At 40.9% G+C, this 26,452-nt stretch overlaps 1 protein-coding gene across 11 annotated transcripts in view; it reads right to left on the minus strand.

The window, feature by feature from the left end:
- The window catches only part of fam20b (FAM20B glycosaminoglycan xylosylkinase), a 199,945-nt gene that overhangs the window by 90,103 nt on the left and 83,390 nt on the right, over positions 1-26,452 (minus strand). For 5 of the 11 annotated variants that reach the window (XM_078217994.1, XM_078217992.1, XM_078217997.1 and 2 more), the window contains one exon: positions 5,311-5,810. In XM_078217994.1, coding sequence (XP_078074120.1) covers positions 5,311-5,687 — 377 coding nt within the window. In that variant the 5' untranslated portion in view covers positions 5,688-5,810. Of the gene's footprint in view, positions 1-5,310; positions 5,811-9,160; positions 9,247-26,452 lie in introns of all 11 variants that reach the window. The other 6 variants (XM_078217998.1, XM_078217995.1, XM_078217996.1 and 3 more) reach the window with 2 other exon arrangements.

The raw sequence follows: 26,452 nt of genomic DNA on the forward strand, positions 1-26,452 counted from the left end.
CCCAACATTGTGATTACACCTTTCCTATTCCATATTGCCTCGCTGTATGAGCCCTCCGAGGTGTCCTCCCGGAGTACAGCTGTGATAGTCTCCTTAACCAGTGGTGCAACTCCCCCACCCCTTTTACATCCTCCTCTATCCCGCCTGAAACATCTGTATCCTGGAATGTTAAGCTGCCAATCCTGTCCTTCCCTTAACCAAGTCTCTGTAATGGCAACAAAATCAGAGTTCCTAGTACTAATCCAAGCTCTAAGTTCATCTGCCTTACCTGTTACACTTCTCGCATTGAAACAAATGCACTTCAGTCCACCAGACCCTCTCTGATTAGCAATCCCACCCTGCCTGCTGTTTCTCTGAGTCTTACTGGCCCTACTCTCTGGTTCCCCTTCAGCTAATTCACCTTTGCTTTGGTTCCCACCCCCCTGCCAAACTAGTTTAAATCCACCCGTGTGACACTAGCAAACCTCCCGGCCAGAATATTTGTGCCCTTCCAGTTTAGATGCAATCCGTCCTTCTTGTACAGGTCCCATCTGCCCCGGAAGAGACCCCAATGGTCCAGATATCTGAAACCCTTCCTCCTACACCAGCTGTTTAGCCACGTGTTGAGCTGCACTATCTTCCTATTCCTAGCTTCACTAGCACATGGCACAGGGAGTAATCCTGAGATTATTCTGGGGTAGTGCCGGTTGATTGGAAAACGGCTAATGTTACGCCGCTGTTTAAAAAAGGAAGGAGACAAAAGGCGGGTAACTATAGGCCGGTCAGCTTAACGTCTGTAGTAGGGAAAATGCTGGAATCCATTATTAAAGAGGAGATAGCAGGGCATCTGGATAGAAATGGTTCGATCAATCAGACGCAGCATGGATTCATGAGGGGAAAGTCGTGCTTGACGAACATGTTGGATTTTTATGAAGATGTGACTAGGGCGGTTGATGGAGGAGAACCGGTGGATGCGGTGTTTTTGGATTTCCAAAAGGCGTTTGATAAGGTGCCCCATAAAAGGCTGCTGAAGAAGATTAGGGCACACGGAGTTGGGGGTAGTGTGTTAAAGTGGATTGGGGACTGGCTATCCGACAGGAAGCAAAGAGTCGGAATAAATGGGTGTTTTTCCGGTTGGAGGAAGGTAACTAGTGGCGTGCCGCAGGGATCGGTACTCGGGCCGCAACTGTTTACCATTTATATAGATGATCTGGAGGAGGGGACGGAGTGTAGGGTAACGAAGTTTGCAGACGACACAAAGATAAGTGGAAAAGTGAATCGTGTGGAGGACGGAGAAGATCTGCAGAGAGATTTGGACAGGCTGAGTGAGTGGGCGAGGATATGGCAAATGGAGTATAACGTTGAGAAATGCGAGGTTATACACTTTGGAGGAAATAATAACAAATGGGATTACTATCTCAATGGAAACAAATTAAAACATGCTACCGTGCAAAGGGACCTGGGGGTCCTTGTGCATGAGACGCAAAAGCCCAGTCTGCAGGTACAACAGGTGATCAAGAAGGCAAATGGGATGTTGGCCTATATTGCGAGGGGGATAGAATATAAAAGCAGGGATGTCTTGATGCACCTGTACAGGGCATTGGTGAGGCCGCAGCTGGAATATTGTGTGCAGTATTGGTCCCCTTATATGAGGAAGGATATATTGGCATTGGAGGGAGTGCAGAGAAGGTTCACCAGGTTGATACCGGAGATGAGGGGTTTGGATTATGAGGAGAGGCTGAGGAGATTGGGTTTGTACTCGTTGGAGTTTAGAAGGATGAGGGGGGATCTTATGGAGACTTATAAGATAATGCGGGGGCTGGATAGGGTGGAGGCGGAGAGATTCTTTCCACTTAGTAAGGAAGTTAAAACTAGAGGACACAGCCTCAAAATAAAGGGGGGTCGGTTTAAGACAGAGTTGAGGAGGAACTTCTTCTCCCAGAGGGTGGTGAATCTCTGGAATTCTCTGCCCACTGAGGTGGTGGAGGCTACCTCGCTGAATATGTTTAAAGCGCGGATGGATGGATTCCTGATCGGTAAGGGAATTAAGGGTTATGGGGATCAGGCGGGTAAGTGGTACTGATCCACGTCAGATCAGCCATGATCTTATTGAATGGCGGGGCAGGCTCGAGGGGCTAGATGGCCTACTCCTGCTCCTATTTCTTATGTTCTTACAACCCTAGAAGTCCTGCTTTTTAACTTTCTACCTAACTCCCTAAACTGCTGCTGCAGGACCTCATCACTCTTCCTGCCTATGGCGTTAGTACCAATATGTACCACAACCTCTGGCTGTTCACCCTCTCCCTTCAGAATGCTTTCTGTCCGTTCAGAGACATCCTGGACCCTGGCACCAGGGAGGCAACATACGATCCTGGAGTCTCTTTCACATCCACAGAAATGCCTATCTGCACTCCTAACTCTAGAGTCCCCTATAATTATTGCTCCAGTCCTCTTTGTCCCTCCCTGCTTAACAACAGAGCCAGCCGTGGTACCACTGCTTTGGCTGCTGCTGGTGGTATCCCCTGATAGCCCATTTCCCCCAACAGTATCCAAAATGGTATACTTGTTAGAGAGGGGGATGACCACAGGGGATTCCTGCACTGACTGCCTGCCCCTTCTGGCGGTCACCCATCTATCTGCCTACACTTTCGGTGTGACCACGTCTCTAAAGCTTCTATCTATGACACTTTCCGCCTCCTTCATTCTCCTAAGTGCATCCAACTGCTGCTCCAACCTATCCATGCGTTCTGTGAGGTGGTGCAATTGGGTGCACTTCCTGCAGACATAGCCGTCCAAGACGCTGGAAGCATCACGGATCTCCCACATCTCACAAGTGCAACACTTAACCCCACTGACCGACATTTCGAGCACCAATTAAATTATTTGAAAAAATTTATAAAACTCTTACCTTCACTTTTACCTTCGCACAGTGGCCTTTTTCTTTTGGTTAGAGGAGGAGGGAGTACAGAAAGTGCAGGAGAAACTTAAGAAAGCGATTAGGAGAGCAAAGAAGGGGCACGAAAAAGCACTGGCAGGTATGATTAGAGAGAATCCCAAGATATGCTATAAACATACTAAGAGGAAGAGGATAGCCAGGGAGAGAGTAGGTCGGACCCATTAGGGAGAAGTTAGCCCTTCTGGACAACTGCTGGGTAAACTCTTACGTGAGAACTTCCTAGAGGGATTCCCCAGCACAGCTTTAGGGTGGTGCTCAATGCGACGCTGGGGAACTATCATTGCTTTATCCTTCAGCAAATATTTACATCTGCTGTGTTACCCACTTTGCACATTTGTAGTTAGGCATTCTAACATCATTCTATAACTCGGCAAATTCTGAAATCCAGACATGACTTTGTACCAAGCATTCTGGACTGTAGAGTTTATAGTTTATCTATTCACATGCAGTGACAGCAAAACATATTTTACGTTCTCTGGTTCAAGCCAGAATCATTCTAAGGAATATCCCAAAAAACGTTAGCACAAGTTAAGGGAGGTTAAAGATAGTTTCAGGAAACAAGGAAAAGAATGTCAGGGAACATCTGGCCACTCAGTTTTCATAGCCTCTAATAAAGTACAGTACAAATGCAAAATTTATGTAACTGAAGTAAAGTTGTTTCAAGTGTAATCATAAATCAGTAATTGACACTTGTGAACATTCTAGCCAGAAAGGGGTTGCAAAAACAAAGGACATGATTTTTGAATGGTTGACTATTTGAAGACAACACTGGATAGATTTCTACTATTGGTCTATATAAACAAATAAAAGACACAATACTTCAGTTACCCTGATTAGTCATTAGAGTTTGAAGTAATCCTATTCAGATCATAAGATCAAACCATATAGATCCTCAGGCCTGATCTGCCTTTCTGTATGATCATGGTTGATTCTCAGCCCTAATTCCCCAATTCCTCTGATTTCCGCAAAGACCAAAAAGTCTGTCTACCTAAGCCTTAAACATATTCAACAATGGAGCATTCACAACCCTTTAAGAAATCTCTCCTCAGAGCAGTCCTAAATTATTGGCCTCTTATCAGAAATTATGCCCCAGTGTTCTAAATTCCCCAGCTAGGAGAAATAAACTCTGCCTCTAACCGATCAAGACCCCTCAGAATTTCTTAAGTTTCAGTGTGATCATCTCTCATTCTTTTAACCTCCATTAGGTATTGGCCCAAATCTGTAAGCCTGATCATACGACAACCCTTCTATCCCAAGAACCAATCTACTAAACCCTCACTGCACCACCTCCAAGGAAAGTACATTCTTACTTAGATATGGAGAACAAAACTTCACACAGTACTCCACATGTGGTCTCACCTAAGTCCTGTACAATTATTGCAAAACTTCTTTATTCTTGTATGCCAATCCACTTGCAAAAAAGACAAACTTGCCATTTCCCGTAACTGCTTGCTTTAACCTGCAAACTAACTTTGTGCGTTCCTTGTAAAAATACAGTATAAAGTTCCTCTAAACATCAACATTTACGAGATGCATACATTTCAAAATATATTCTGCTTTTCTATAAATGAATAACCTTGCACTTCCCCGCATTTTACTCCATCTGCCATCTTATTGCCCAATCATTTAACCTGTCGATATCTCTTTTTCATCCACTTTGTATTTGTTCCTCTTCACAACTTACATTTCCAACTAGCTTTGCATCATCAGCAAATTTAGACACATTATTCTCTGTCTCTTCATCTATTTCATGTGGCACCTTATCAAATGCATTTTGGAAATCCAAGTACACTAAATCTATTGGCTCCCCTTTATCTATCCTACAAGTTATATCCTCAAAACACCCCAATAAAAATGTTGAACACAATTTCTCTTTCATAAAATCATCTGTCTAAACATACTATGATTTTCTAAGTGCATTTCCTTTGAGAAATTCCAGTATTTTCCTGACAACTGCTTGCTGGCTAACTCACTTGTCATTCACTGCTTTTTCTCTCCTTCCTTTCTTGAATGGCGGAGTTACATTCCCCAAGAGATATTTATGTACCAAATGGGGAATGGAAATCACATAACTGGATTTGCATTTACCAAGGAAAGCTATACCAGTTCCAATTCTGGAATGAACTGGAGCTTCAAGTATTTTCCAAGTTGAGCCTTTGTTTATAAATACTGCACTTTATAAATTATACTTTTGTGCTTTATTGGGTAGGTTCACAAAGCAAGCTTCTTCTACAAGTTTTTAGTTAGTCTACCATAAGACACAAATTCCCATATCCTGACATTAGTTGCTAGTTTATTCAGAAACTTTGTTCAGAATGGAAGGGTGTTCTGCTTTATTCCAATTTCAGAACATTTGTGTTCATGTTAAACATTACCTTTTAGGTTTGAAAACAACCTTCTGTCCACCTTCAAGAACAAGTAGAGCCTTTAGCTGGGTACCTTTGTAACCCACATCAGCCTTAATGATCTTTTTGGTGGCCATTGCATGTAAAATGGCTCCAAGCTCTGGAGTATCCTCTGGGTACACTTCCCTAGGAACGACCCACTGTGCTGCTATCTCCCATGGTGATTGCAGTGTATGCTCCAAATTTGGATTCAGTTCGATCCTGAGTTTATCCATCATATGCTGGAAAGAGTGCTGATCCTCTCGGTTTGCTGCAGTGGAGTCCGAGTTATCAATCAGGAACACTTTTGTAAAAATGAAAATAACAAGGAGGATAGCTAGCAAAACAACACGCTGCTTCAGCTTCATGATGGCCTCAAATCCAAGATGTTACTGGTATTAGAAACAGTCTCAATACAAAAAATTGTGGTAGCAGTCCAACATCAACTTCAGCTGAACTACGTTATTACTTTCATTCCAGTAATTGCTGTCCTGAAAGAAAGAGAAATATATTGTTAAAAAAGCCTTTTTCAAAATGTTTCTAAATACACCACTGGCACAAGTGGTTGAATGGCTGGTTTCTAATCAGACAACAATAAATTTGTTTTGTCCATCGATCCAATTTATGTGCTATAGAATACAATAAGCTTAATCAAATTGCATTCACTCTGAATTATCTGAATTATCTCAGCAGCTTGATTATTTCCAGAGTACAGTACTCTGTACAGTGCAACAGGTTTGACAAGGTTAAAATTATTTGTTTCAACTTGTATTCAAATACCCTCGAAATATATAACTAATGTCTGGATATAACAGCTTCACATAGAAGAGATAGGCAAAACTTAACTAATTAAAAAATCAGATTCAGCTCTGTGATAAGGAGCTGTCAGCCTGTATCATCAACACCAGGGACAATCAGCACAAACACTTCAACTTAAGCATAAATCCACAAAATATTGAGGGGTAATAGACATCCATGAGTTGTCAAGACAAGAAAACACACATTTAGGCAAAGTGCCAACATGCTACAAAAATGCTACAGTAAACTGCGTGTTAATTGACATGCACCAACTGGAATTTCTGATGTTCCCAATAAAATTGCCTCTTTACCAACTGAAAACAATTAGAAAGCTACCTGCAATCCACACCTGCATACTCTATTATTTAATACTTTTACACTTTAATGTACTGTTGAAGATTTAAAAGTGAAACAAGTACTGTTCTTTATTTCCTGAATACTTGCATATTAATTCATGTTGCAAGTATTGCACTATAGTCCATTAATCAAGATTTTTGATTAGCCAGCACCACCCATTCCCCACGCATGCTGGAAATAAAGATTTTACTGCACTTAACACAATTCTCATGAAGCATATGTTCAGAGCTACAATATGCAGCAGTAGCTAGACTCCTTTAGCAGCAGTATTGCTGCAGGAAATTGTTGCGGGAAGAAAGGAACAGATGCCAAAGAAGGTAAAATGGAATGAAGGGAAAAAGGAAATTGGTTACGAGATGAGATCAGGAGACCAGCAGGATGGAAGAGAATTATATTAAAGGATCAAAGATTTGAAAGGTGGGGGGAGGATGTGAATCACTGACAATGCAGATCTGCTGGAACAACTGTTTAAGCAACAGGAAGCTGTGATGAGATAACCAAAGGGAATTATTGATTCTAGCTATATCAGAGCTGAATTACTATCAACTGATACTATTAGACTCCCTCAGTTGTGCATGTGTAAAGTCGGCTTTCTCATCTTGTGAAATTCAGCAATACATCCAAGCCACCCCTAACATCAGCACTAAATATGGCAACAAAGATGATAACTCCTAAAAAACTCTTTGTTCAACATGGTCTCAACTCAGATCCAGTTCTCTCAACTCCTTCACTGCTGATAAATTATCAGACTCTTTACCTGACATCCACAATAGGATGAACATAAATGTCTTCCAATTAAATATTGGGAAGATTTAAGCCATGGATTTTGTTTCCCTAGCTACCAACTCTATTCCTCCCTGGGCAACAGTCTCAGATTAAGTCAATGTGTTTGCAATCTTTGTGTCACATTTGGTCCCAAGGTGAGCTTCCAACCTCAAATTCTTGCAATCACCAACCACCTATCTGTATCTCTGTAACATTGACTTCATTTCTATCTCATCTCATCTGTTGCTGGAACCCTCATTCATTACTTCATTACCTCTAGATGCAGCTATTCCAGTGCACTCTTGGCTGGTCTCCCAAGCTCTGCCTTCCATAAACTTGAAGTCATTTAAAGCTTTGCTACTCATTTTTTAAATTGTACCTCGTACCATTCCCCTTATCATTCCTATGCTTGCTAACATTGGTTCCTGGTCAAGCAGCACCTTGATTTCTCATCCCTGTTTTCAAATTCCTCCATGGTCACGTTTCTGTAATGTCCTCCCACTCATCAACTCCCACTCTTCGAATTCTGGCCTCTTGAACATTAGCAATGTTAATCGCTCCATTGTTGCTGGCTGTGCCTTCAGCAGCCTGGACCTTAAGCTCTTGAATTTCCTCCGGGCACCTCTCCACCTCAGTTTCCCTCTTGAAGACACTGCTCAAAATCTAGCTCTTTGATCAAGTTTTTAGTCATCTGGCTTAATATCTCCTTACATGGTTTGCAATGCATCTGTTCAAAAACACAGGCTCAAAATTTTCAGATGATTCATAACTTGGAAGTATTCGGAATTGTGAGGAGGAGGAGTGTTAAATTTCAAAAGGACATGGATGAGTTGATGGAATGGCAGACAAGTGGAATTCAATGCAGAGAAGTGTGAAGTGATTCATTCTGGCAAGAAAAACAGGGAGAGGCAATAAGGATAAAATTCCAAAGGAAATGCAGGAGCAGGGGAATCTGGATATGTGCACAAGTCACTGAAAGTAGTAGGGCAGGTTGCGAGAGTAATTGATGAAGCAAGGGAGTTATGATAAACCTGTATAAAACACCTTTTTTTAAAGCACTGTGTCCAGTTCTGGCCACTACATCCAAGGTTGGCATTTAAATAGGGTGCAGAAAAGATTCACGAAAATAGTTTCAGGGATGAGGAACTTTAGTTACATTGACTGGAGAAGCTAAAGCTGTTCTCCTTGGAGAAGACAAAGTTGAGCGGAGATCTGATAAATGTATTCAAAATCTTGAGGTGTCTGGAAAAAGTAGGTAGTGAGAACCTGTTCCCAGTGATGATCACTCGACAACCTGAGGACGCTGATTTAAGGTCATTAGCAAAAGAAGCAATGGCGACAAGAAGGACATTCTTTTTTAATGCAGGTGATTAGGATCTGGAATGCAGAGAGTGTGGTGATAGAAGATTCAGAATTAGACCATCTGCTGATGAGAAACGTTTTGCAGGGCTATGGGTAAAAAGGCAGGCAAGTGGCAAAAGGTGAACTGCTCCTTCATAAAGCTGGCATAGACACAGTGGCTCAAATGAACTCCTTCAATGCTGTAACCATTCCATGATTTATTTCCTGATTTTGATTTTTAATGTTTCAAAGAGGTAACCCTTTCTGACAACTATCTATCACAATGCTTCAACAAATCCAATCCCTTTTGACTCGCACTGGATTGACATATCAATCTGTACAACGGTATCAGACTAGAGCTATAATAACAAGGCAATTTCAGTGTTTCTTTGTAAAACATCCTCATCTCCACAGGGAACGATGAAAACAATCAAGGTTGATCTACCAACCAATTGACAAGGTAATGTCAATTTCACAATCACTTCAACATTCTATCCAAAATCACCAAAAGCCTGGTGCACAGATTCATTTTAGTGAGCCATTCAGCATACCAGGAAATCAACCATACGCAACTACTTACAACAATGATAACCTGATTAGTTGTAATTTGAATCATTGGAAGAAATCCTTTTCCTTTTGTTGTCCTATGTCAGTCTGATTGTTAAACTATAATAATCAGAGAATAGTTACAGCCGATATACTTTACAAAGTCTTGAAATATTTAACATTGTGCATGCAAACAGAGAAAAATAAAGACATTACTGAAATAAAATGACGATTTATGAGTAAACACAATATGTCAATATATTGAACCATTTTTATAGGAAGCAGTGCTTAAATTAAACTGGGGCTCATTTTGGTTACATGGCATTTAAATGGGGTGAGAAATACAAACCCCATGCTGGGATAGGCAACCAGAATATCAATATCCTAAAAGCAAAACATTTGTTTCTGAGCCATTTCACATTTTGTCACAGCTCAATGATTATATCGCATTAAAAGTAGCAAACAGAGTACTTATGACAGTCACAAGGTCAGACCACAGGAAAGTACAAAGTGGGGTTCTGGAAATGTCAGTGCATTCCTATTGTTTCCAATTTAATCAAAAATCTGGATTGTCAAGATAAATATAAACTTGTTGAATTTGCTAACCATGTTAAAATGGAGAAAGCGTAGCCAAAGGTTGTTTGGTAGGACAGAATCTGAATATCACCCAAAAAAGACATGTCAAAGCTTTGCATTCATCAAGGCATTCACAAGAATACCAAGTGTTAAGGAACAACAATTTATATTTCATGAGAAGAGGTGCAGAATGGTTGGCAAGTAGACCCTTGACTGGTATTGGCATTGACATAGCCAATGTACTAGTTAACTGACAGTTAACTGCCAAGTTTTGTTTAAATTCCAACCAGGCAGATTGACTCTGACTGGTCAAGGCATCACCCTAGGGAGTGACCAGAGAATGGCAGTCACATATTTTATTAATGTGCTCCATCCTGTGCTCAAGTTAGTAAGGGGAGACATGTGATTACGAGACTCAGACAGGGACTGAGTGAGTAGTGAATTAGGTTCATGTGCTAAGTTCTGGCAAGCTCATTGCGGGTTTAACTATAGATTGTGAATTAAGATCTGACATAGTACAAATCTTTCAGTAAATTTAGTTGATTATGCAGAGAACTGCCACAGTGGCAGTTATCTATCAATCACCTAAAAGCAGTTGTTTCTAGAGGCGATAGCCAGGTAGCAGGAAGTTAAAACAGTTCGTGAACTTGGGGTTTAAAAAAATTTTTGCAAACCACAGGGATTAGCAAGGGGCACGAGGGGACAGCAGGCTAGTCCGGAGTGAGACAGAGACTGAGTGAGTAGTGAATTAAGTGCATGCAGGAATTCAGTGCACAGGGAAGGAGCGGTGGTAAACCTAGGAATTATTCTAAGTTAATTAACTCAGTAATTAAATTAGGTTAATTAAATAACAAATTACAATGGCAGGACAGGTGTTGTGTTGCAACTGTGGAATGTAGGCATTTTTGGACATCAAGACAATCCATGACAAACACATCTACAGAAAGCATAAGCAAATTTCCGGATCAGGGTTATTGATCTAGAAGCCGAACTGCAGACACTCGCAACATACGGGAGGGGGAGAAATACCTTGATACTCTGTTCCAGAAGAGATTACACGACGCCTCTAAGAATAAGGTCATCTGTTTTGGTCAACAGTGAGGGACACGAGTAGACAGTAGTAAAGGAGACTGAGACTTTGCAACTGTCAAACAGGTTTGAGGCGCTCACAATCCTTATGGACGAAAGTAAGATCTAAAAGGTGATGGGCAGGTTGGCCATGGCATAGGAAGCCATTCAAGCGGTGGGAGCAAACAAGAATGTGGTGGGTGGCGGTAGAATGTGGTACAGCCAGGGGAATTGACACTTCTTTGCAGCAAAGAGCAAGAGTCCAGAAGGCAGTGTTGCCCGCCCAGTGCCAGGTTTGGGACAATTGCTTAGAGCTGGAGTTAAAATTTCAATGGAATGGGGAGGATCCATGTAGGTACCAATTGCATTAGCACAAGAAAGGAGGTTTTGCATAGTCAGTATCAGAGGCTAGGTACCAAATTAAGCAGAATCTCAAAGGTAATAATCTGTAGATTACCCAAGTCATGTGCCAATTGCCATAGAGCAAATAAAGTTTGAGATATGAATTGGCATTAGAGTGAGCATAAGGAATTTCGCTCCAGGTATGATTTAATTGACCCACAAGGAAGCTTTTATCAAAATAAACTTTATTTAAGAATACAGTTAGAATATAACAAAAATAATTAGCATAATTTTCACTAATTAAAATATTTAAACATGACAAAGTATAATTCTTAACAGCTATCCATTTCCATAGTTCCAAGGTAAAGCAATATCTCCATAGACATATGCTCTTCTTTAGAATTAGTTAGCACCAAACAGATATGCCCACTTGAGTGCTAGATTTTCAGCCTTTTAACACCTCTGGACAGAGATCCAGACAGACCTGTCTTCTAATTCTCACACAACAACCTCCAGAGAAAGATCCACTCCCAAACAGCAGAATCTCAGAGAAAGGAACTGATTTCCTGGCAGATTCCAGTCTCCACTTCAGACAGAGAAGGACAGAGAAAGCAATCTCTCTCTAAAGATCCCAATCAGCAGACTGCTCTGGATTTCTCTGTGCAAGCCTAGCTCCACCCAGTCATATGATCTTATATCCCAGGGGATAACATTAAATAACCACCCTGCATAGTCCTTTTAAAACAAACATTGTAGCAATTAAGATCAATTCTGTTGTAGTAACAACATAGTACTGCCGTATCTAGACAAAACGGCACCGATAATAAAAACAAACTGCTCCAACAGATTCTGCACAAGAAACATGAAAGAAATACATTTCTTAAAGGCACAGAATCGTCACAGACTACTGTGGGAGAAATGGGTTCCGGTTCATGGACCTCTCGCACCAGCACTGAGGAAACTGGGGGCTGTACCCTTGGGACAAATATACTTGTGAATCACACAACTTGGGAAGTAGAGAACTTTAAACTAAACAAGGAGGGTGAAGGATCAAGCTTCAGTAGATGTAGCAACTCAATGGGTAGATTCAAGACAGGAGAGCATAATAATAATAATAATATGGGAAACGAGAGTCATTGAATACCAGAAAGAGGCAGAGAGATAAAATCTAAGCATATACTATGCTATAAAAATAACAAAAAGACCAAACTAAAGGCTCTGTATCTGAATGTGTGTAGCATTCATAACAAAGTAAATGAATTGATAGCACACATTGCAGTAAATAAAATGATCTGATAGCCATTGTGGAGATGAAGCTGCAGGATCCTGAATATTGAGGAGTACATGACATTTAAGAAGAATAGGAAATGTGATAAAGGTGGTGGGATAATAATGTTGATCAAGGATGACAATGGTGCAATAGTTAACGACCTTTGTTCAGGAGATCAGGATGTAGAATTGGTCTTTGAGGAATAGAGGGGGGAAGAAGTCATTGATGGGAATGGTCGACAGGTCCCTGAACAGTAACCAAATGGCACTCAGCATCCATTTTGCGACAAATCAGGCTTTAACAAAGGGTCGTCTGGACTCAAAATGTCAGCCCTTTTCTCTCCTAACAGATGCTCCCAGACCTGCTGAGATTTTCCAGCATTTTCTCTTTTGGTCCCAGTATGGAGGAATTGTCTTATTAGACAGGTTGGGACTCTAATCATTGGAATTTACAAGATTGAGAGGTGATCTCATTGAAACTTATAGGATTCTTAAGGGGCTTGACAGAGTAAATGTTGAAAGGATGTTTCCCTTCATGGGAGGATCTAGTCTCAGAATAAAGGGGCGCCATTTAAAACTGAGATGAGGAGGAATTTCTCCTCGGTGGGTTGAGAGTCTTTGGAACTCCTTGCCACATGGAGCCCAGAAGGGGTGGGGGGGTCTCCTTGTGCATATTTAAGGCTGAGATATAGATTTTTGATCTGTAAAGGAATCAAGGATTATGGATAAAGGGCAGAAAAACGGACTCAAGCCAAGATCCAATTGAATGGCAGAGCAGTCTTGAGGAGCTGAGTTGGCCTACTCTTGTTCCAATTCTCATAGTCTTATGATAAAACCAGCAGCTGAAATAAACTCAAAACCCTCGGCATGCTATTGATATAGATGAGTGTGTAAATATAAGAACATAAGAACATAAGAAATAGGAGCAGGAGTAGGCCATCTAGCCCCTCGAGCCTGCCCCGCCATTCAATAAGATCATGGCTGATCTGAAGTGGATCAGTTCCACTTACCCGCCTGATCCCTATAACCCCTAATTCCCTTACTGATCAGGAATCCATCTATCCGTGATTTAAACATATTCAACGAGGTAGCCTCCACCACTTCAGTGGGCAGAGAATTCCAGAGATTCACCACCCTCTGAGAGAAGAAGTTCCTCCTCAACTCTGTCCTAAACTGACCCCCCTTTATTTTGAGGCTGTGCCCTCCACTTCTAGCTTCCTTTCTAAATGGAAAGAATCTCTCCACCTCTACCCTATCCAGCCCCTTCATTATCTTATAGGTCTCTATAAGATCCCCCCTCAGCCTTCTAAATTCCAACGAATACAAACCCAATCTGCTCAGTCTCTCCTCATAATCAACACCCCTCATCTCTGGTATCAACCTGGTGAACCTTCTCTGCACTCCCTCCAAGGCCAATATATCCTTCCACAAATAAGGGGACCAATACTGCACACAGTATTCCAGCTGCAGCCTCACCAATGCCCTGTACAGATGCAGCAAGACATCTCTGCTTTTATATTCTATCCCCCTTGCGATATAGGCCAACATCCCATTGCCTTCTTGATCACCTGTTGCACCTGCAGACTGGGTTTTTGGGTCTCATGCACAAGGACCCCCAGGTCCCTCTGCACAGCAGCATGTTGTAATTTCTTTCCATTTAGATAATAATCCAATTTGCTATTATTTCTTCTAAAGTGAATAACCTCGCATTTGTTAACGTGATACTCCATCTTCCAGATCTTTGCCCACTCACTCAGCCTGTCCAAATCTCTCTGCAGACCTTCTACGCCCTCCACACGATTCACTTTTCCACTTATCTTTGTGTCGTCTGCAAACTTTGTTACCCTACACTCAGTCCCCTCCTCCAGATCGTCTATATAAATGGTAAATAGTTGAGGCCCCAGTACCGATCCTTGCGGCATGCCACTAGTTACCATCTGCCAACCAGAAAAACACCCATTAATTCCGACTCTCTGCTTCCTGTCGGATAGCCAATCCCCAATCCACACTAACACCCTACCCCCAACTCCGTGTGACCCAATATAAGAACACTTTGGGACAAAGTGGTTCACTCACAACCATGGTCCAAGACACAATTGTAAAAATAATGTAAAAATGTCCCAAGGATATAAGTTTTATTAACATATTTTGCTAATTACCCTGAAACTTTTAGGATAGCTTATGTATAAAATGGAAATAAAACTTGTGCTAAAGAGTGGCTTTCTTAACATTGCTTAACACAAAGCACAGCTTTCGTTCCACAATAGACTTGAAACTTCATTGATAGTACCATCACAGTACACCTTACTGTGAAGGAAATCTTCTAAATACCCACTAGATGCTTCCTCACTTAGATGACCACAGAATGAATCAAAGGAAAAACTATCCACATGTACACTGTCCGTTTCAATTGATTTTAGATGTAATTTTCAGAAAGACAACAGATTGAAGTTTGTGTACTTTATTTTTTAAAATCTATTGGTCCCATTTTTATGATATATACACAAGCACAAATATGGTTTCAAAGGATTCTGTGCTGGTTAGTCGTGACAGTTTTATTAGTAATTTATTAACTACAGATTGAATGAAAAAATTTTAAAAAGTCAATTTTCTCAGTTCAAATCAATAACCATGTAATGAAAGTAGCTTACAGGGAAAAAGTCTAAAATGAGATGCAACACAACTGAACCGGGATAACGTTTTTATTCCACCTCTGATGCTTTCAAAAAGGTAACAGATGGCACATTATAACAGCAATTCGGTCTCAAATTTGTCAACAACAGTGGCTTAAAATCATATAAGCAATGTGCTGCAACAGATTACATTTTGTAGTTGAAGAATATTCTTAGGTAGTTTTTTTAAGTCATGTTGCAGTTATTGCATAGCACCTGCCTGTCATTTGTGCCTAACCTTATTTATGTTATTAGTTGATCAGTTACTAATTTAGCACAGTATCAGCAAGTTACAATTTCCTTGCTTAAAGACAAATGAAACACACTTCTTAGCTACTAGATGTAAAACTAAAAAAAGAACAACTTCCTTTGCCCTCTGGACTGAACTCCCATTTGCACCAAATTACTGGTTTCAGCACACCACCGTTACAATGCCAGTGATCCCGTATTCAATATTCATCCCCAGGTTTGAATCATGTATAGGAACCTTGAACATATACAAAACTGACTAACAGGACTTTGGCTTAACATATGAATTGAAGGACACTACCGAATTGTTTGAGTGTTAAGTTAGGTTCTGAGCTCACAGTACTTAAACTCAAAACATGTGACTCAGAGGCAAGAAAACTTTCCAACCGAGCCAAGCTGATAGACAGTTGAATTGTTAAAATGCTTTTGATGACAAGATTACCAAATATACCGTGTCAGGAAGAAGCATAAAATTGCATTTCCAATATATGACCCAGCTGAGTTGAAAATTCAATAGCATGTTAGATTTTCCACACAGCTGACATAGAAACTAAGCACCAATTTTCCCGTTAACTGCACGAGGAAAATAGCCTTAGTGTGAGAGAATTGAATTTTAGAGGAATATTTAGAAATAGGGAAAATAATATCCATCTTGCATGCATAACTGGTTATGGGAAGGAAGAGTAACATAGATTTCATTATTTCTTTGGAAAAATGGTTAAAGAGAATGTTACTGTACTAAATTATTGATCTGTGCAAAAGCCAGGACATTGGGAAAAACTTCCCCAAAGTGCTCTGAATTTTTTTCTGACCAACTGACAAGGCAGGACTTTGGTTTAATGTTTCATCCAAAAAAATGACACGTCTGATCATTAGGCACTCTGTCAGTAATGCAGTGAAGCATCAACTTGGATTGTGCACTCAAGTCTCTGAAACAGGGTTTCAGCCATGATTTTTGACTCGAGGTTTTAGCTAGTGGTCAAATGAAATTATTAAATATAATTGTACTTAACCCTGGAATGAATGGAGAATTGCTATGCTGGTCCTATACAAGAAAAACTGACTACACCTACTGCTATGAAAATTGGCAACCATAATTTCAATACAGCACAATTGAGGTCAGTCAATTTTAAATCTATATTTTAAAATCCATCCAAATTTTTCATTTTTATTCAACATTGTTATTTTTCTACTACTTGGAGAGAACTGAATATTACTACAGACATGAGAATTTTAGTTGGACAATATATTACAAATTTAAAATTAAACTTTTAACTACTTTGTAAAAGGGAATCTGTTGTATTTATATTTTGAGAGCATCGTCATCATTTGGAGTGTCTTGAAGGTATGAAAGGTGCTAGAAAGTTTTTTTAAAACTTTGGCTGATAATTCAGTACAATATCACCAAGCTTCCCTTCACCAGAAGGTCAGAAGTGGGGATGTTCACTGATGATTGCACAGATCGCAAAAGTTCAACATAATTCACAACTCCTCAGATACTAAAGCAGTCAGGGTTCATATGCTGCATGACCTGGACAGCATTCAGACTTGTGCTCATAAATGGCAAGCAACATTCACACCACACAAGTGCCAGGCAATGAGTATCTACATCTAACCATCTCCCCACTATCAACATCCCGGGGGTTACCATTGACTAAAAACTGATTGGACCAAACACAAGAACTGTGGCACTAAGAACAGGTCAGAGGCTGGGAATACCCATTGAGTAACTCACCTCCTGACTCCCCAATGCCTACCCTCCGCCATCTACAAGATGCAAGAGCAGTATGGAAAACTCCATATCTCCAAAAGCACTGAAGCTTGACGCCATCCAGGACAGAGCAGCCCGCTCAACTGACACCTCCTTATACATCGATTCCCTCAACCACCAATGCACAGTGGAAGCCATGTGTATCACCTAAAGGATGCACTGCAGCAACTCACCAAGTATTCTTGGACAACCTCTTCTAATCCTATGTACTTCAGCACCTTGGAAGCCAAGAGCAGCAGGTGCATGGTAACACCACCATTTGCAAGTCCCCTTCCAAGCCACACACCATCCTGATTTGAAATTATATCACCGTTCCTTCACCGCCGCCGGGTCAAAATCCTGAAACTCCCTAACAGCACTTTCAAGGCGGCGGCTCCTCACTACTTTCTCAAGGACAATTAGGAATGAGCAATAAATGCTAGCCTAGCCAGCAACAGCCACACCCATGAAAGAGTAAATTAATATATACAAGTCATCCAATATTAACTTCATTGTAATTAAGTATTTTTCTCAAGCTAAAAATGAAAGTCTGATGTTACTTTCCCTTTCTGTAATCAGATACGCATTTAAGACAGATGTTACTTTTCCCCATTTGTTGCATATTTTGAGGAGTTAATAAAACATAAGAAATAAAATACTACACAATATTGTTTAGGGACATACATATGTCTGAGAGACAGGTTGTAAAACCATCTGAGAGAGATAAATATTTGTATGTCAAATTCAACTATTGCTGTATGATGGTTGCAACCAGAACTGTCTCCTGATTGTGACATGTTGGATGGATGCAAACCTTGCAGGTGGAAATAGGTGCAAAAAGCTGGAACTATTTCAGTTGTAGGTAAGTTATCAAAAACAAACATCTAACACCAAATCAGACATCTACATTTAACAACCTTGAAAAGAAAAACTGAAACAAAAAGCCTGCTTAGGCAGAATTTGATCAGGATTGTAAAGTAAAGTTTATTTATTGGTCATAAGTAAGGCTTACATTAACACTGCAATGAAGTTACTGTGAAATTCCCCTAGTCACCACAGTTCAGCGCCTGCTGAATGACTGCTTAGACAACACAAGTGCAATCAGCTTTTCATATTCTGGAATCCCTTTCAGTTACATCTTTCTATGGTATGGAAATGAGACAGGAGTTTGTTAACAAACGGATGCTACCCTGCATTACAACCATCAAGAATTCCATTAAAATATTCTGTAAAGGATCTAAGATTTCCGGCACTAGTATTTCCAAGGTAACTGGAAGTATTATGTGAGCATTATGATGCTGCATTGCTTTGCAGCAATGCAATTATGGCATTTAGTCTGAATCTGACACAATATAGTGTTACTGCTTTTCAGGTATTGCATGGTGAATTGTCCACGTACTCTGGGTGCAAACTATCACAGGAAATTCATTTTTAATCCTAGAGCACATTATTTCCATTCATAGTTATTTCTGCTTAGAGGGGACAAGTCTGCACATTGAACCTGCATTCATGCTATGAACAAAATAGAAATTTGTGAAAACCAAAGTAAAACAATGAAAGCAAAATACTGCAATTGTTGGAAATCGGAAATAAAAACAGAAAATGCTGAGAAAGCTCAACAGGAACAGAACAGAAACAGAATTAACACTTCAAGTTCAATATGACTCCAAAGATGTGCGAGTTAGGTTGATTGCCATGCTAAATTAACCCTGTCAGGGGGAGTAGCAGGGTAAATATGTGGGGTTACAGGAATAGGGCCTGGGTGGGATTGTGGTGGGTGCAGACTCGATAGGCCAAATGGCCTCCTTCTGCACTGTAGGGATTCTGTGATTCTGCGATGACTTCTTCAGAAAAAGAGAGGTAGAAATGAGATGAGCTTTATGCTGTTGGAAGAATGGGAACGATCAGGTAGAACAAAATGGAAATTATAAGTTACAGGACTACGAAGATTAAATGACAACGAAATCACAGAACAAAATTAAAACAATGGGCACCATCTTACCAGCTCGCCACGCCAGTCAATCATCGTGGTGAGCCGGGAAGATAGCTGACGAGGTTCGCCAGTATCGGGACACTAGGACCCTCCCGATGAGTCCCTTGGCGGACCCCTGACATCAAGGAGCCCTAGCAAACCTGAAGTCAATGGGAATCAACCTCTTCACTGGTTGAAGCCATACCCTAGCATACCTAGTACAAATGAAGCTAATTGTGGTTGTTGAAGGTCAGTCATCTCTGCTCCAGGACATCACTGCAGGAGTTCTCCAGGGTGTCCAAAGCCCAAACATCTTCAAACACCTTCCATCATAAGGTCTGAAGTTGTGATGTTCAGCACCATTCACGATTCCTCAAATATTGATGCAGCCCATGTCTGAATGTAGCAAGACCTGGACAATATCCAGGCTTGAGCTAACAAGTGGCAAGATGTATTCACACGAGACAAGTGTCAGGTAATGAATATCTCTAACAAGAGAGAATCTAACCATCACCCCTTCACATTCAATGTTACCATCACTAAAACCCCCACAATCAGCATCCTGGAGGTTCCACTGATCAGAAATTTAACTAGACTACCCATATAAATACTTAGCCTCTGACCTGTCCTTGTAGCCAAGAATCCTGCGATAAGTAACTCACCTTCAAACTCCCCAAAGCCTGTGCACAATCTACAAGGTACAAGTCTGGAACGTGCTGGAATACTTTCCTCTTGCCAGGATGAGCGCAGCTGCAATTACACTCAAGAATACTGGAGGGCAATCTGCGGCCCGAGGGCCACAGGTGACCTATCTGGGTTCTGAGTGCAGCCCACAGTACATTTTGTTGACCATTGCCCTTACACAGGATTGCCACATTACACTGATTTACGTTTGCGTAGTATTTTTTTAAAACCAGTATGACTGAAATGATACACATGTAAAGCAAGGGTGATGCGCTAGTAGGCAAAAGACTACTTGTGTGCCAATACAACTGTAGGCTTTTATTCATAACAGAATCAGGAGCACATCCCAACAGGTAACCGACCCGAACTGAACAAGGGGGAGGAGACAGCCACCTTTATACTAGGTGACAAGGGGAGGAGCCGAGCCGGCAGGGGATGTGTCTAGGCATAACAAACACACAACGGTGGTCCAGGCAGGACAAAGGCACAACTGAAGTCCACCACAAAGGGCAAGTAAAGTGAGGTACATGCTGATTGCACACAACATTTACTGTAAGGGCTGTGCGCTCCCTCTGCATCCAAAGTGTAAATATTTCTTTTGTTTTTACCATTTGAAGTATATGATGTTTCTATTATTATATAAATGATAAAGCATTATGAAATGTTTGCAATGTATCAAATGTTATTCTTATTCATGGGGTCATGGTTCGTAGACATGCCTGATTTCAATCTAGCTGCCTGCTGAGATGAAGGAGAGGCACTCAATGCAGCCCATTCACTAGCCTAGGTTGCCTATCATTGCTCAAGAAGCTTGACAACATCCAGGACAAAGAAGTCAGCTTGATTGGCATCCCTTTTTTAAACATCCACTCCCTCCCCCACCAATGAACAGTGGCAGCAGTTGCACTATCCACAACATGCATTGCAGGAACTGACCAAGGCTCCTTAGACAGCACTTTGCAAATCCACAAACATTACTATCTGGAAGGACAAGAGCAGCAGATACCTGCAAGTTCCCCTTCAAGCCACTCACATTCCTGACTTGAAAATATATCATGATGTGGAGATGCCGATATATCACCAGGTCAAAATCCTTGAACTCCCTCTCTAACAGCACTACGGCTGAACCTACGCCACATGAAGGATTCAAGAAGGCTACTCACCACCAGCTTCTCAAGGGCAATTGGGGATGAGAAATTAATGCTGGCCTGGGCAGCAACACCCACATCCCTTGAACTTAAGTGCCTTAGAATGCTTTACTACACCGAAGGTGCTAATGAGTACAAGTTGTTACAAACCATAGGATACCTGATTTGGTGGAATGGAGAGACTGATAATTATAGTGGGGCTTCAATTATTCTCTTCTGAAGTTCTGTTTATTGTCATGAAGACATGTTTTATGAAAAACAATAATTTTTAATACACCTGCTGGAAACCCTAATTGAACTTTCAAAAACAGATATTTTTAAAACAGACTACAGTCACTTGAACTTGCAACCCAAGATGGATCAGTTCCACATTCCAAATCAGTGGAGTGTAGTTAGTTTGTCTGACTCAAAACCCATCAAAAGATTTACTTGAGAGTGTGAGGCATCACACTGCGTGGCAATCACCTTAGGTGTTCAAATGTTGGAGAAAGACCATTAAGACTAATAACTTGAACCATGGAACCCCGGCTAACTTAGATTGCAGATTTGGGCTAACCAAGTCAACTTTGAAATATATAGACCATGTCTTTTTTTGAATCCTGCTGGCAGTTAGAAGAGGTAAGTCACATGACATGCCAACTCTTTGTATGGTTTTAGGCATGTTTTCTCAGCAGAGCTGATAGGTATCATAGAATTCCTACACTGCAGAAGATGCCATTCAGCCCATCAAGTCTGCCCTAACTCTCTGACAGATAATCTTATCCAGGCCCTCTCTGCACCCTATCCCGTAGGATAGGGTGTGTGTAACCCCACACATTTACCTTGGATAATCCATCTAACCTACACATCTTGGGAGACTAAGGGAGAATTTAGCATGGCCAGTCCGCCTGACCTGCATATCTTTGGACTGTGGGAGGAAACAAGAGCACCCAAAGGAAACCCACGCAAACATGGGGAAAACCTGCAAACTCCACACCCAAGGCCAGGATTGAACCCGGGTCCCTAGAGCTGCCGCAGCGCTAACTGATAGCAAATTCTATGAACTGATGGCAAGTGCCTTAAGAAGATCTAAGTGTGGTCTCCTCTGACTCCTTTTATCTCTAATCCACCTGTTAAGCTTCAAGTCCTGTTTGCAGACTGTGATCATCCAGAGTGCCCTGCTTTAGTGAGATTCTTTTCATAAGAATCCAGCCCAGCATTACATTCTCCTGAAGAATAGCCAACTCAGTCTGATTTATATCTTGAAATCAGAAGCATAGCCTGTAGCCAGCCAAGTCACCACACTACAGACTCTTTGCTCTTCTACATTATTTTAATGGACTCTAATTTGGTCGATCTATACTTCCTCCTTACAGATACCATAATCTGTACGTGTGTGTGTGAACACTGAGTGTGAGTGATATGTGTGTGTGTGTTGTGTGAGTTCGTACCCAAATGCTGATGCGCATTTTATTACTTTGCATAGATTGATTCAAGTTTAATGAAGCAAGCCTTTTCCTTTGCTAAACTCAAAAGATCTGTTCTGATGTTTCTTTTATGATCATAGCACATAAACAGTTATGTACTCACTTAATTGGCAAGTATATCCTTTTCAAACAAAAGAATCTGTTACGACCAAACAAACAGAGGAAAAGGAGAACCATTCAATTCCTTTTAAAGTCTATTTATTAGTGTCCCAAGTAGGCTTATATTAACACTGCAATGAAGTTACTGTGAAAATCCCTCAGTTGCCACACTCCAGCGCCTGTTCAGGTACACCGAGGAAAAACTTAGCATGGCCAATGCACTTAACCAGCATGTCTTTCGGAATGTGGGAGGTTACCAGAGCACCCTGAGGAAACCCATGCAGATACGGGGAGAATGTGCAGACTCCGCACAGACAGTGACCCAAGCTGGAAATTGAACCTGGGTCCCTGGCGCTGTGAGGCAGCCGTGCTAACCACTATGCCACTGTGCTTTTCACCCGGTCAAAACATTATATACATGATACCAATTTTGTCTTCTGAATGTCTGACATTAATCATTCTATCACTAGGGGCCATGCTTTTAGCTGCCACTACCAAAGCACTGTAATTTCCTCCCTCTACATCTCTAGCACTCTTTCCTCCCTAAAGGTACTCCTTAAAACCTAACTCTTTGATCAAACTTTTGGTCATCTGCCCCAATTTCTCCGTGTGTGGCTTGGTTTAAAATTTTATTTGATGTTCTATGCAACACCTTGGGACATTTTACAACATTGAAGGCTACATAAATAAAAAGTTGCTGCCATGTTTATTATCAGTAACAAGAGTTCCAACAGCAAGACAGACCAACTTCAAAGATTGATCATAACACATTCAGATTGCAAAGTTGAGTAGAATGTTAGAATTTGGTGTTTGTAAAATTATTTTAAAATGTAAAATACTAAAAGGAGAAAGCATTTCATGGTTCTATTAAAAATTGTGTTTTTTTGTTAAAAAGAGATGCAGGTGCAAATGCAAGTACACAGAGTGCAGAGTGAAACATTGTATTGAGAGGCTAAGCAGTAGTGCTACTAAGACAACAGGTTGTTTTTAAAATGTTAACCAGTTTAAACTAGACATTTGAATAACAGCAGCCTATCAGGTTTGATGTTTTGGTAACATGTAAACCAATCCTATTGTAGGGATGTAGCTATGTCATCAGGGGTATAAAAGCCAGCTCCTAGCTCCAGAGAGCCAGCCAACAACTGCCTCTGCCACAGCTCACAGCTTGAGAGAGAGAGAGAGAGACTCAGTCAACAATTGCTCTCTCTGTCACAGCTAATAGCTTTTAGCTCAAAGCCTCATCTCGATAGTGAAGACAGAAGAAATCAGCAAAGACAGAAGATAAAACCTGGTTACATTTTGAGAGTGACTAAAAAAATCAATTTTTTTTGTTAATAAGTGGGAATTGTATTTATCTAAACAGCATTCTATTAGAATAGTGTTTTATTCAGTTTACTAATAGTTTAGTTAACCTGTTCACTGTTAGATAGATAAATAAAATGTTACTTGCTGCTTTTTCAGAGAGTCTCAGGTAGTTATTTTGATTTGACCACTAAAAGTTGCTAAAGCGCAGATATTACTACTTCTCACATACTCTTTAACAGATTATGAAGGGAGGTACTCCTCTGAGTGGTTAAGGGTTAGTTCTCAGAGAGGGGATCAACCTTCCCCTTCATAACAAAGATAGACCAACATCGAAGATTGATCATAATATATTCAGACTGATAGATGACACATTCCATTTGGAGTGATCCACATTGGAAATAAATAACTACAGTGAAAAATATTCATCCAGTGGAAAAGCTTGATTGCCCCAAATCTCCCAAACAGCACAAAGTCTTTGTGGGCATCAAAAATTTGAAAGGGAAGAAGAAATTACAAGGGGATCTCAGACTCAAAGACGATTATAAGTGCCGCAAGGACAGAAATAAAGTTTTTTAAAAATCACCAAGAAGAGATCAAGACCTAAGGGGACAGTGATCACAGTTGGGTGAAATAAAGTTGTTTTCAGGAGAGAAAAACAGGTTAGCACAAGATTGTCAAATCTTGAAGTTTATCTGACTAAGGATTAACTAAACAGTAGCTAAAACAGAATGCATAAATGTGCAGCATGTGTATAAACTTAAGTAAAAGTTAATTTATTAGTGTCACAAATAGGCTTATATTAACACTGTAATGAAGTTACTGTGAAAATATTAACACTGTAATGAAGTTACTGTGAAAATCCCCAAGTCACCACGCTCCAGCGCCTGTTCAGGTACACTGAGGGAGAATTTAGCATGGCTAATGCACCTAACCATCGGACTGTGGGAGGAAACCGGAGGAAATCCACGCAGATACGGGGAGAACATGCAGACTCTGCACAGTGACTCAAGCCAGAATTGAACCTGGGTCCTCGGCGCTGAGGCAGCAGTGCTAACCCACTGTGCCACCCGAAAAATAAATGACCAAGAAAAGTAAAATTAAGGAAAAAGGGGATGAATGACAGAAGGAAAATTTAAAGGGAAACAGCAGAGAAATAAAACTAAATATAAGCCACGAGGTGCTTGCACTGATGAGATGATGAAATGGGGAAAAAATATTATATTTCCAAGTTTGATGACACAAAACTATATGGAATGCGAGTTGAGAGGAACATGCAAAGGGGCTGTAGGCATGCTAAGTGAGAACAAAGAACAAAGAAAATTACAGCACAGGAGCAGGCCCTTCAGCCCTCCAAGCCCGCACCAACCATGCTGCCCGACTGAACTAAAACCCCTTGCCCTTCCGGGGACCATATCCTCCATTCCCACCCTATTCATGTATTTGTCAAGACGCCCCTTAAAAGTCACTTTTGTATCTGCTTCCACTACCTCCCCCGGCATCGAGTTCCAGGCACCCACCACCCTCTGTGTAAAAAACTTGCCCCATACATCTCCTTTGAACCTTGCCCCTTAAACCTATGCTCCCTAGTAATTGACTCTGCCATCCTAGGAAAAAGCTTCTGACTCTCCATGCTGTCCATGCCCCTCATCATCTTGTAGACGTCTATCAGGTCGCCCCAAACCTCCGTCGTTCCAGTGAGAACAAGCGAAGTTTCTCCAACCTCTCTTCATAGCTAATGCCCTCCATACCAGGCAACATCCTGGTAAATCTTTTCTGAACCCTTTGCAAAGCCTCCACATCCTTCTGGTAGAGTGGCGAGCAGAATTGAACACTATATTTCAAGTGCAGCCTAACTAAGATTCTATAAGAGAGGGCAAGAATATGGCAGATGGAATATGATGTGGAAAAATGTGAAGTTACCCACTTTGGTAAGAAAAACAGAAATGCAGAGTATTTCTTAAATGTTGAGAGATTAGGAAGTGTTGATGGTAAAAAGGATCTGGATGTCCTTTTTATGAATCACTCAAAACTAGCATGCAGAAACAGCAAACAATTAGGAAGGTAAATGATATGTTGTCCTTTACTGCAAAAGGATTTGAGTACACAAGTAAAGAAATCTTGCTGCAATAATATAGAACCTTGGTGAGATCAAACCTCGAGTATTGTGTACAGTTTTGGTGACCTTACCAAAGAAGGATATACTTGCCATAATGGGAATGTAACAAAGGTGCATCAGACTGATTCACGGGACAACAGGATTGTCTATGAGGACAGATAGGGGAGACTAGGCCTGTATTCTCTGGAGTTTAAAAGAATAAGGAGTGATCTCATTAAAGCATACAGATTTCTTAGAGTTCAACGTGGTAGATGCAGGAAGGATGTTTCTCCTGGCTAGGGGTTCTAGAACAAGGGGGCATAGTCTCAGAATAAGAGGCAGGCCATTTAAGACTGCAATAATCTCACTGAATTTTTTGGAAAGGTGACTAAGGTAAGTGGACAGAGAAACGTCTATGGTTGTTGTTTATATGGACTTCCAGAAGGCCCTTGATAAAGTCCCACGGAAATGAGGGCAAATTACTGACACGGCTGGGAAATTGATCGAGTGGCAGGTGACAGAAAGTAAGGATAATGGATAGGTACTCAAATTGGTGGGATGTGACTAATGGTGTCCCACAAGGATCTGTGTTGGGGTATCAATTGTTCACATTATTTATTTACAACTTGAA

The sequence above is a fragment of the Mustelus asterias genome, chromosome 8 (genome assembly GCF_964213995.1).
Source record: "Mustelus asterias chromosome 8, sMusAst1.hap1.1, whole genome shotgun sequence".
NCBI lineage: Eukaryota > Metazoa > Chordata > Chondrichthyes > Carcharhiniformes > Triakidae > Mustelus > Mustelus asterias.